Here is a 13524-nt window from a genome sequence, read left to right as displayed (position 1 = left end):
AGACACATAAAACTAGATAAAGGGATTTTACTGTACAATTCATGTGGGGCAGACACGGAGAAACTTTAAAGTCAGGTATGGTGAACACATATCTGACTTAAAAAATAACAGGAGAAAATCAAAATACGCTACCCATTTAATAGATACAGGACACGAGTTAAGTCATGGTAAAGACACCATCAAAACCATAAAATCATGTTACAACAATATTTTAATAAATAGCGCCGAAGAATTTTATATAACTAAACAATTTTAGAAGGTGACACAATAATAAATGAGAATCTGATCCATAATAATAACCCATTACACGCTCTCTGACCTAACAAAATATAGTCCCCACTTCATACACTTAGATATCATTACGAAGATGCGGGAATAATATGTAGTACGTAACACCGAGTTAGTTATACATTAACACCCAAGTTGACATCTACACTATAGCCTTGATCGGCAATATGTAAGTATAGATAGCATACAACTCTCATACAAACAAATCAAAACAATCAAAATTTAGTACTTTACGTATTACAACATTGTATATTTGTTACAGATTAAAATACTTGAGCATATGATGGTAGTTACGTGATTTCGTAATACCCATTCAGTACACCAAATGCAACATTTGACCAATGTCGAATAATAATTGGACTCAACATTTAGTGATACAGCTGCGTTGTGCAAATAATATGGCACACAACTATCATTGTCTTCGTAATGTATAATGTTTTAAATAATTGGCATTCATTTGTAAATGAATGAATATGTTCATACATACACAAGATTTTGTAGCATGTATACTCTCACAACAAGCATTGCCTACAAGCTCACAATATGTCAAAATGTGACATTTAATAGTCTTCAAAGGCAGTTTCTATCATAAGTCACACAGCATTAGTTTTATCTACGTCGTAAAAGCACAAGGCTTTTGAACATAATTTTGCACAAGCACGTATTTTATTCACAAGTGTTTTACATTTCCTTGCAATGTGCACATAAGATGTATTTGTATCTTTTTCAGATAATTTATGATATTATGACTCATGTCACGCGATATAATAGTTATTGCTTTTAATATTCATATGTACAACTACAATATGACAGTCTCACGCACACAGATTATTCTCGTACTAACACAATACAAATGTTTGTACATCTTTCTACACATTTGATTTTAGATATTTGTATATTATTTCATGCCTGATGATGCCCTTTTGGAGGGTGAAAACGTTTGCAAATGTAAATTAAAAGTAAATATATAAAAAACAGTGATATGTAACTTGTTTTTTGTACATTTTGTTAAGCCATAAAAATAGATTATTTCAAAATAACGATATAAGTAAGAGTAGATCAAGGGATCCTGAGATTTTGGAAACCCAGTCATTTAATGTTAATGTTATGGTTTATTTAACGACGCTCGCAACTGCAGAGGTTATATCAGCGTCGCCGGATGTGCCGGAATTTTGTCCCGCAGGAGTTCCTTTACATCCTAGTATATCTACTGACATGAGGCTGTCGCATTTAAGCACACTTAAATGCCATCGACCTGGCCCGGGATCGAACCCGCAACCCTGAGCATAGAAGGCCAGCGCTATACCAACTCGCCAACCAGGTCGACCCCAGTTATTTATTTTGGATTCTATTGCAGGTTAATAGAATGATTATATACCTGTAGCCACTGAAATAAAAATATACCGGTATATCACAAATGAAAGTTACAATGTGTAAAGTATATTTTATTTTACGATGAGTTGCCATAACATTACATAATGTTTCTCATAATAATAGTAATTTGATTTACTTATTTCCAGGAACTATGTAGAACTTCCTAAACATCCAAATGGTGATCACATTGTATACCACAGCTTAAAGAATAGTGATCCATCAAAATATGATTTTGTTGATGCCGCTAGAATATTCTTTATGATGATGGATCGATGTCTTTTACACGAAGGAACATCTCCTGGCCTTGTTCTTATATTTGATATAGCAGGTGCAAAGTTCGGACATATTCAGAGATTTAATTTCTCCTTAATCAGGAAGACGCTTGTCTTTGCTGAGGTCAGTAATGTTTTATTTGTGTTTTGCATGCATTCATGAAACTCTATTTTACAGTTGTGTCATTATTCAGGGTATTAATGTTCAAAGAAACAGTTATAATACAATACTATTCAACTTTAAATTAAGGCAGAAGAGTCAGCCATGAAATACGGATTCAGTTATGTTTATTCTTGCCATTTAAAAAACACAATAAGTATGGCTATTTTCTTCTGTTACGGTATAACATACCAACGCTGGGAGAATTTTTAGTAAGCTGACAAGTCTTTTGTCTGGTATTTTACATACAATACTAATACTGCATACGATTGTAGAACACTTATTGCCAAGACGTATGTTATTTTGGCCATTACATATTAAACTGCAAGGAACATTTAGGATACATGGAGAATAAGACTACCAAAATAATACTACTATTTAAACATTGTGACAGGTAACTAGGACAGACCAAAGAAAATGTGGAGTGAGCTGTGAAGTCGAAACAAGCATTATTCCTTCCTGCATTTTGAAGTAGATTATTTAATCATGCTGTATCAACCATGAGATTATCTAGCATCAGTGAGATTTTTTATGGAAAGATAATACAGTATTTGGCGAATTTACCAGATGGTTATCTGACTTTAGTCTTATAGTTGGGGAGAACCTCAGGGAATCAAACCCACTTCCGAGCGCAACACTGGATCCCGAGCTCCATTCATTATCCTGAGATTACGTTGTTGACTGCCAGGGCCAGTTTTGGGGTTATTAAAAGCCTGCGTGCTATATATAATTGGCCGTCCTAAACAATGCACATCGCGAGTACATTCACAGTTTAACCCAACCCACGGAAGCCTATTAGTATGTTTTTTGTGGCGAAACTATGTACTTGACAAAAAATAATCCTTAAACATTTTTACATACAGTATTTATTTGAAGTTTATAAACATAGCAAATGTAAAAAATGTACCAAACAGAAGCAACTGTTAATCAGTACATTAGAACAGCACTCTTCTTTCGTTCGTTCTTTCTTTCTTTCTTTCTTTCTTTCTTTCTTTCTTTCTTTCTTTCTTTCTTTCTTTCTTTTTTTCTTTCTTTCTTTCTTTCTTTTTTTCTTTCTTTCTTATTTGCCAGTTCATCAATAACATCTGATAAGTCTAACTTTTCACACATCTCATTTTCTATAGCTAAAAATCCTAAATCATTAAACTTCCTTTCAGTCATTGATTTAAATATGTTTTAATAAGTTTGAGTTTTGAAAATTCCTTTCATCTAATGCTACACTCACAGGTAATGTGAAAAAAAATTGTCAAAGCTATAAACAGATTAGGAAATGATGATGTCAAGTTATTTTGTGCAATGTAGTTTTTTAATGAATCAGTTTCTGAAATGGCATCATTGCCATTGTCCAAAGTTCTGAATATTACCAGCTCATTTAAGAGCTCAGGACCATCAGTATCTTTAAGATTTGCACTTCTTTTATTAAGTTGAAGGGAAACATCTTTTTTAATTTTATCCTCTGTCATTTCTCTGATTTCACAAAGAAATTTAAATATACTATTGCAATCATTCAGATATTCAAAGCTTTAATTTAAAGTGTATAATGTAATGTCAACAATTATTAGATAAAATTGTATTCTAAACAATTCTTTTGGATCTTTTATTTCTTCGTCAGTACTTTCATAATCAAAATGGCGAACTTAAGTTCTGCTCCTTACAACTGGAAATTGGGATACCACATTAACTTTTTTGGCTAGAACTTTGGCATGACTAATATAATGTATTAAGTGCTTCGTTACATCTGGCTTCACTTAGAAATTTAACAAGCTCGCTTCAACCTTTAAGTGATTCATTTATGTTGGATTGAGGGCTCTGCAATATTTTGCTTACGATATCAATTTTTGACTGAACATCGTTTCATATAACAATTGATCAAATGAACTTGAAAGATGCAACCTCATCTAAACAACACTGAGCTGTGTGCTTTGTTTTCATGTCTCTGGAATTATTAACTATTAAGTCATTTAACTTCCCAAGACTCATTTTATTTGCATTCTGAGAGGTCGCACTGCTTTCATTCTACTCTCCCATCCTGTATCACTTATAGACTTCAATGTTAACCTGATCATATTGCTTTCCAGTATATCCCACCTGTAAGGGGATGCAGAGAAAAATATATACAATTCTTCGATAATGTTAAAAAAATGAACTCTTTGTAATGTTACATTGGCAGTTTAGTTTACAACTAGATTCAAAGTATGAGATGCACAGAACACAAAAAATACTATAGGATTGAGATTCTTAATTTTATTCTATAGGCCATTGTGCTCACTATGCATATATGTACCATTATTGTACCCTTCTCCACGCATATTTTGAATATCTAACTCATAATCTAGCAAGAGTTCACTTAAGAGATAATTTCATACACATTCCCTTGAAGTGTATGAAACAGGATAAAATCCAAGAAATAATTCTCGAACTGTAATATCAGAAGTGCCATTATTTACAATTCTTGCTACAAATTATATTTGTTCAGTGTGACTGGCATCTGGCGTGCAGTTGAGAATTACAGAAAAATATTTTGCTTTCCTTAAAAATTCGTTAATTTTTTATTTAATGCCACTTGCTAAACCGATATTTCATTTTGAGAAGCATGGCCTAAATGATGAGGCATAAGACTTTTAACAGTTTTGGAATGAGTTATGTCATTGACATGCTGTGAAACAATATGATAAATTTTCGCCAATATTTCTATAGCCTTTAAAAATGTCCCATTATTTGTTTCATATAATTTATAATTTATTTTGTACCTCTGAAAGCTGAACACTGACTGTCCTGCTAAGAACTGTACAATTTCAACGATTCTTTCAATGATGGCTTGCAATCTTCTTTTTTCAGATTTAAAATATCGTTGTTTTTCTTTGTCAATTGTATAATTATTTTCAAGGCTAGTTTTTAATTCATATCACTTTTTACAGTTTTGCATATGTTCTGCTTCCGTTTCATGCCGTGACAAATCTGAAAACCCCAGACTATCTGTTAATTCGTTTTTCTTCAAAGCGAACAGCTTGCAACAAAAGCAAAACACACTATTGAATTTTTCGGAACAGATTAACCAAGTTCTTTGAACTTTTTCGCCATTAAGTAACAGTCTCAAAAATTGAGACGTGGGAAATGATCTTTCATTGGCATCTTTAGGTAAGTTTATGTTTTGAAGTATTACAGGTCCCATTTGAACTATGAGTTCTAATAAGTGATTATTAACAATAGGTGGCCAGGTACTAGGATCCCCTAAATTAGGCTATATTCTGCCGGCAATTAAGCACAATTACTATTACTCGGTAAATTATCCCCACAACTTGATTTCGGCACTGACCCTTCTTCCCGGCACAACTTCAGACAAACTTTAAACTTCGTATCTGATTTTTCAAAATCCGTTTCGTCTTACAGACTGGAAAATTTTCCGAGCCGATTGATGTTGATGCAGTTGGATCACCTTCATCTATCTTTACGAATTTCAGCATGGAAACTCGTAATCTTTACTTTTCCTTGTCACTTTCATTCTTCCTTTTGCGATAATAAGCACCAATTAGTTTTTGACAGAATCTTCAAATCTGTAATCTTCTTCTTCCTATCACGCATTAAGCCTGGTGGCCTGTTATTGTCTCACTCCATCGTTTCAGCGGACGGCATAAAGATCTTGTTCCAAAAGGGCGGTAATTTAGTGCTTGCTTGGTATCCTTGTCCTAGCCATCCTGAGTAGGGGAATTCGGGGGAATATGGGCATGTGGGGAATATGGGCACGTGGGGAATATGGGCAATGTTACGTTTTCATGACGAAACTCTTGCAACGAATTATGTTTCTTCGTTAATAACGGTTAGTATAAAGTGAGACTATCGTAATCGTTGCTATGGGAAACGCGCTGTGCAGTATTGTCTCGTATTGTTAAAACAGCTATCTAAAACGCGAGTATTGACTTCAAGTATACTAAAATTTCACAATACTTATTTTAGATATGTATGTATGTATGTATGTATGTATGTATGTATGTATGTATGTATGTATGTATGTATGTATGTATGTATGTATGTATGTATGTATCAGTGGCGTGCATTCTGGGTAGGCTAGGTCTGCTGCGCCTACCCAGACAGACAGGAAGAAATTTATTAAATTTGTATTTAAAAGTAATACTGTTAATTTAAGAAAGTCTGCAGAGTCCTTATCTAATTTCAGCAAATTTTGGCTTGGCATCCTATTTTCATTTCCTTTTGGTTGGTACTGTACGTCGCATTTCAATTATTGTCCGCTGTGTGCTCGCTCTCGCGTCATCTTTCGTCACTGGAGAGTTGGGCAGCTCGGCTTGCTGAGCCTCCCTGGCCCTGCAGTGAGCGTAGTGTTTCCCTTCATAATCAGTACATTAGAACAGCTGGCGCATGCGCCCTGATTTACGTGTCTTGCCCATTGCCGTAGTACGTTAGACTGGTAGGCGCTAATGAAAGCGCTTTTGGTGATGAAATTACTGTATTATAGTGTTTATTTGAACTTCTATTGGTAAAGTGAGTGTGTTATAGAGTTTATTTAAACAAAGTGAGGTAAAACTAGTGCGATATTGTTGTAATATGGCAGAAGATCACTGTATAATTGAACAGATTTTTAAAAGGACTTTCGGTTGTAGATCATTGAACGAAAAAGTTGAAATTGTAACTGTGGGGGGAAGACCAGTGCCGGCGCTTTCGAACTTTAAGTTTTTACATAAAGAAAAGAGTAGAGAATATTTACGTTATTTCAATGTGAACCAATATGTGAAAACTAATTAGCTAACAGGATGCAGTCATTATTTTGCTGGCCATGCTTATTAATTTGTAACGATTTTTTTAGTAGGTTATTTTACGACGCTTTATCAACAGCTTAGGTTATTTAGCGTCTGAATGAGATGAAGGTGATAATGCCGGTGAAAAGAGTCCGGGGTCCAACACCGAAAGTTACCCAGCATTTGCTCATATTGGGTTGAGGGAAAACCCCGGAAAAAACCTCAACCAGGTAACTTGCCCCGACCGGGAATCGAACCCGGGCCACCTGGTTTCGCGGCTAGACGTGCTAACCGTTAATTTGTAACGAACAAAGTGTGTGGAACAAAGAGGGTTATAATAATTTAAATAATCTCAGCAATGCCATTGTCAAACACGAACGATCGCAATGTCATTTGCGTTCGGTTGTTCAGCTTTCTTGTTTTTGGAAGTGTTCGTATTGACACCCAACTTGATCAACAATTGAAATCGGATGTGGCGCGTCACAATGAAATGGTGAAGAAGAACAGAGAAATAATGAAAAGCCTAATCGACACAACGTGCTTCTTAGCCATGCAAGTACTGCCGTTCAGAGGGCATGGCGAAAGTGAAGATTCACTTAACAAAGGCAACTATATAGAATGTTTACATTTGTTGAGCAGCTACGACACTACTCTTCGAGAACATGTAGAGTCGTCTACAACATTTAAGGGCACATCAACAGAATTCAAAATGACCTGATAGCTGCTATCAGTGGCGTGTTGATGGAATCTATTAAGAATGACATTTCCATGGCCCAGCATGTTGCAGTTATTTTAGATGAAACATCCGATGTAAGCAACAAATCACAACTATCCACCACTCTCAGGTATGTCCATGACCAGACAGCACAGGTTCAAAAAACGTTTATTTCCTTCGTTGATGTGAGTGCAGATAGATCCTGTAATGGTTTATTTAATCATGTAATGGACATAGTGGGATCTTATGATATTAGAGACAAATTAGTTGGTCAAACATATGACGGTGCGGCAGAGATGGCTGGAGAAATAAATGGACTTAAAACCACAGTTCAAGACATTTATCCTAGAGCTCTATTTGTTCATTGTTTCAGTCATGTCCTAAATCTAGTCTTATCTCAGTCAGCTATGAGTATTAAGGAGTGCCGGATCTTTTTTTCAGACATTGAATGGACTAAGTAGCTTCTTCTCCAAGTCTACAAAACGCGCGCATGCTCTTACTGAATATTCCAACAGAATAATTCCAAGAAATGCACCCACAAGATGAAATTTCTCTTCCAGAATAGTCAATATTGTAAAGGAGAACCGTAAATAGCTGGTGGACTTTTTTAAAAATATACTCAACAACTCATCAGACTGGGAAAGTGAAACTGTTGCTCTTGCGCGTGGATATTTGTCTTTCCTTTCAGAGTTTGAGACCAAATTTCTTCTAAATGTGTTATCAAAGATCTATGCATACATTGACATTCTGTACAACATTCTTCAAACGAAGCATTTGGATATTCTGTATTGTGTAGAAAAGGTTAATGAAACAAAACGTATTGTTCTACATGAGAGATACAGATTTGATGCATAATGGAGTGATGTTTGCAATGAAGTCGAATGTGAAGAAGTGCCGCGAAAAAGAAAATGCCTGGAAAATGATGTCATAAAATACAGGAAAATATTTTTGTAAAAAATAGACAATGTGACAAACCATATTACAGATAGGTTTGGAAATCTCCCTCAGTTGGAATTTATTTCATTGCTTGATCCAAACAAATTTCAGTCGTATAAATTAAATTTTGCTAATTCCACCCTGGATGCGCTGAATGTAAAGCACAGTGCAGTGTTTGATATAGTTCGTCTGAAAAATGAATTGACAGTCCTATATTCAATGGAAGAGTTTCGTGGAAAATACCCTCACGAACTGGTGACACATTTAAAATCAAAACAACTCCACACAGAATTTGTCGAATTGTACAAATTGACCCTACTGGTTTTGACCATACCAAGCACATCTGCATCTGCTGAGAGGTCATTTTCTGCCCTTAAGCGGATTAAATCACTTCAAAGATCAACTCAAGGGCAAGAAAGATTAAGCAGTTTAGCCTTGATGTGCATTGAGAAGAAAAAGCTGAAAGAAATCTGAAAATCCCCTACATTCCACAGCGATGTCATGGAGGAGTTTTCTAAAAAGGAACGCAGAATGGAGTTCACCTTTAAGTAAATAAGGTATGATTTATTTAATTACCAATTTATTTTATCATTATTTTCCGGAAGTTTCTGTTTTCTTACTCTCCTTCTGGCTGCTGCTCTGGTTTGATGTCAGAACTCACTAAAATTATATCAAATTATCAATATGTTCGAGATATTGTAAGTTGTATACCTATGTAGCATGCAAACATGAAGAGCCTACCCTAATGCAAAAGGTTGCGCACGCCACTGGTATGTATGTATGTATGTATGTATGTATGTATGTATGTATGTATGTATGTATGTATGTATGTATGTATGTATGTGTGTATGTGTGTATGTATTTATTAGCCATCAGAATACAAGGATTCATGGCATCGTCAGATAACATTACATGTTAATACAATAGTATAATAGTAATGTAAACAAATACAATAATAATGACAACAATTATAATTACAACATAGTAATAATCACTTTCTAACATTGTATATTTCATTATAATGACAATCTTGGCAGTTTGTTTTATGACCAGCATGCTTCTACCAGGTACATGAAGAGGAAGGTAAAGAGCAGTAAACAGGGAAAACAACAGCAATTAATAACAGTATATAAATAGATTATTACATTTCCTGTTCAAGATTCAAATTTAGGTACTCGTTTATGCTCAGTGGCATGTGCTTCAACAGTATATTTTTTACCGATTTCTTGAAAATTTTTTGGGTACACTTCCTGATATGTAAGGGGAGCTTGTTGTATAATTTACAACCATTATGAGCTATACTGTTAAGACTTCTGGTAAGCCTGTGATATTTTAATGCATATTGCTGGAAGTTCTAGTGTTCTAGTCATGGCATTCAGAGTTTGGTATAAACTGTTTTGCATTCTGATGGATGTAACAGACTGTTTCTAGTACGTAGATACAGGGGACCGGTAGTATATTGAGCTCTTTAAAAATTCCTCTGCTCTCAGTCCATATTGGAACTTGTTTCATGATTTTTATTATTCTCTTCTGTAATTTTAGTATCTGTAAGGATTTTGATGATGAGCCCCAAATTATTATCCCATATGCAATAACTGAGTGTACATAACCATAGTACATTTGACAATAGAAGCTTCAGGGGCGATATTTTGGTTAAGATACGAAAGACATAACATAATCTGGACAATTTTTCATTCAAGAATTGTACATGATATTCCCATGTTAGATTTGAGTCAATGTATATGCCTAGGAACTTTGTATAACTTTCCTCCTTAATCCTGATATTATTAAGTAATATTTGGACAGGACCATGTAATTGTAATAGATGTAATAGATGTATATGCAATAGATTACACATGAACTTTAGAAAATAGTTTAAATCTAATAGTATACATACAGAATAAACATCTTGAACTGCCGTTCTATTGCGTCAGACGTTGTTTTGTGAATAGTTCACGGCAGTGCCAACTGTTGAAAGTAAACCCTACATGTCGGGGTAATATGGGCGCTAATATTCGGAGGAATATGGGCAAACATTACACTTCATAAAAATGACTCTTCAATCTTGATAAAAATGGCCTACAAATGATTACAAGAGCGAAAGATGTCATTGCACCCAAAGAAAACAAAGTGGTGCATTGCATTTATCCTAAAGAAAAGGAAAAAGCCATTACCCTTGTGGCCTGCTTCATTGCAGCAGGGAACTATTTTCCTCCAAGTATCATTATAAAAGGAGTGAGGACAATAATGACTGAAATAACAGCTGCCTGCTGTCAGTAAATTATACTTCCACAAGCAGTCTCCCTACATCAACGGAGATACGAGGTGTTATCAAAAAATTCAGAGACCTGTCCCATTAGTGGAAATAAAATGACCTCTTTTAAATTTGGCTGCCATCCCCTTCAGTAGTCCACTCGGGCAGCTATAAACTGATCCCAACGTGTCTGCCATTTTTGGAATGTCTCCTGGAAGTCACGTTCTTGAAGTCTAACAAGCATATTCTGCGATTCACGTTGGATCTCCTTCACAGTGCCAAAACGGCGATCCTTTAGCTTGAATTTCATCTTCGGAAACAAAAAAGTCGCAGGTGGCCAAATCTGGTGAATATGGGGGTGAGGAATGACGACCATCTTATTAGGGTGCAAAACTGGAGTGTTGCGAGAGCTCTGTGAGCTGGCATCCATTTGTTCTTTGTCCAGAGTTGTGGTCGTTCATATTCAAAATGGACGTGAGGATCATTATGCACATTTTGCCGAATTTCTTCGACATTTTTGACAGTGTTGCACGTGTGTGGTCGACCTGGCCTCTCGTTGTCCTTCAGCGATTTTCTTCTATTTCTGAAACGCAAATGCCACTCTAAACACACCGCACCTGACTCACTGCTTCATTCCCGTAGGCTTGCTTCAATATTCCATAGGTTACGGTTGCCGATTTCTCAAAGAATTTGACGCTGGCTCTCTGCTCCATTTTCGAGTCCATCGTGATTTCGCAAGTGCGCGGATGCATGTGCTAACAAAACCTTGTGTAACACAGGTCTCAATGAAGATAGCGCTTCGAAACTTTGTGTCGCGTCTTTTCAAGGTCGTCTAGTGTCACTGCTGCGCACGCGTGTCATTCACTTGATCCCTTCGCCCACAGCAGACACAATCTCGGAATTTAATGATCACACCTCGTATATTTTTTCTCAATAATCAAGAACTTCATTGTTTATTTCAACATCAGTAAGCATGCACCTGCAATTTTGATAGTAGATGGACGTGATTCACATAGCTGTAATTCTGACACTAAACTTTGCAGTAGAAAACGGATTATGGATGTTTTGTCTTCCTCCACAAACAACAGCCTGGTTCCAATCAGCAGATAGGAGTCTGTTTGGTCCTTTGAAGAAAGCTTACAACAGTGGTGCTACAGTTTTCTTCAGGGAACATAGGAGACCTTTTACGAAGATCGAGTTTGCTTCTATTGACAAAGAAGCATGAAACAGATGTGTCAATGTATGACTGGCTGTAAATGCCTTCCGAGATTCAGGCCCTTTTGCACTGCACATGAGTGTCATTCCTGATTATGCTTACATTGGCACTGCAGCAGCAGGTGACAAACCTACAATTCATATAATTCCTTCCACTGATTCAAATGTCATTCATAGTCAAAGAGTCACATCATCTACCAAAGGCGTTAAGCAATAACCATCACAAACTGCATATACAATATATAATATAGTTAATACAGTTATATTTTCAAGTATTTTAAGTTTTTTTTTTTTTTTACTTCTTTCAGTTGATTACGAATCACATCATTAATGCCCATTTTACCCCCACACTCGGGGGGAATATGGGCAAAACACATTAACTTGCATTTTCCAGTTTTACTTGCATACGTTTAGGAGTAAGCAGTCAGGATTCTTATATAATATAGCTAAATTATTAAGAAACATATCCCAGCTATAAACTTAATTATTATTAAAAATAGAGAGATATTGCACCCGAAATAGTATTAAGGTGCCCATATTCCCTCGACTTCCCCTATATGAGATTTCCATTTTTGTCCATAATTTTGAATTTTCTATAAAATTGGGTCAATATTTAACTCTTTCAGAATATCCAAATTTTTCTTCTTGTCTAATCTAGCATAGCCAGTTCAAATGAATTAAAACGTTGTAGCCTAATGACTCAAACTTCTATCTCAGGGTTTTCTGTGCGGATTCCTAAGTAATTTAATTTATCTACACTGAATATAAATGAAATGAAAATAAATAAATTTGTAAATCATTTATAACACTCAATACGTACATGTTATATTTTATTCTCCACACTGTTCACTATGAAATATACTAACAAATTTTATGTAGTGACTGGAAATGTTGAAAGCAATCGACTAGATGATGAAAGAGTGATGGAACGGAGAAAAATTCTCTCCGGCGCCGGGATTTGAACCCGGATTTTCAGCTCTACGTGCTGATGCTTTATCCACTAAGTCACGCCGGATAGAACCCCGACGCCGGTTAGAATCGTCTCAGATTAAGCTCCATCTCTTGGGTTCCCTCTAGTGGCCGCCCTCTCCACTACGTCATAGATGTCTATGAACGCAGGACCGAAGTCCATACATGTGTTGAGGTGCACTCGAATGAGTGACTGGTTGGCTGGGATCCGACGGTATGGGCGCCGTCTTAAACCACAAAGTGATTTATTACGCATATCATATATATTTTGATGTACCGAAGTACATATGATATTTCCATGCAGATATTCTGCGTCATCATATGATGAAAGAGTGATGGAACAGAGAAAAATTCTCTCCGGCGCCGGGATTTGAACCCGGGTTTTCAGCTCTATGTGCTGATGCTTTATCCACTAAGCCACGCCGGATACAACCCCGACGCCGGTTAGAATCGTCTCAGATTAAGCTCCATCTCTTGGGTTCCCTCTAGTGGCCGCCCTCTCCACTACGTCATAGATGTCTATGAACGCAGGACCGAAGTCCATACATGTGTTGAGGTGCCAACCAGTCACTCATTCGAGTGCACCTCAA

General features: G+C 36.1%; 1 protein-coding gene and 1 non-coding gene across 2 annotated transcripts in view; one reads left to right on the top strand and one right to left on the bottom strand.

The window, feature by feature from the left end:
- The window catches only part of LOC138698153 (alpha-tocopherol transfer protein-like), a 219993-nt gene that overhangs the window by 35394 nt on the left and 171075 nt on the right, over window positions 1-13524 (top strand). The window contains exon 3 of the mRNA XM_069823895.1: window positions 1809-2058. Coding sequence (XP_069679996.1) covers window positions 1809-2058 — 250 coding nt within the window. The remainder of the gene's footprint in view (window positions 1-1808; window positions 2059-13524) is intronic.
- Window positions 13290-13361, bottom strand: TRNAY-AUA (transfer RNA tyrosine (anticodon AUA)). The gene has a single exon. It is a non-coding gene; the product is annotated as a tRNA-Tyr (tRNA).

This window comes from Periplaneta americana, chromosome 4 (genome assembly GCF_040183065.1).
Source record: "Periplaneta americana isolate PAMFEO1 chromosome 4, P.americana_PAMFEO1_priV1, whole genome shotgun sequence".
NCBI lineage: Eukaryota > Metazoa > Arthropoda > Insecta > Blattodea > Blattidae > Periplaneta > Periplaneta americana.
This window is presented reverse-complemented; position numbering and strand designations above follow the sequence as displayed.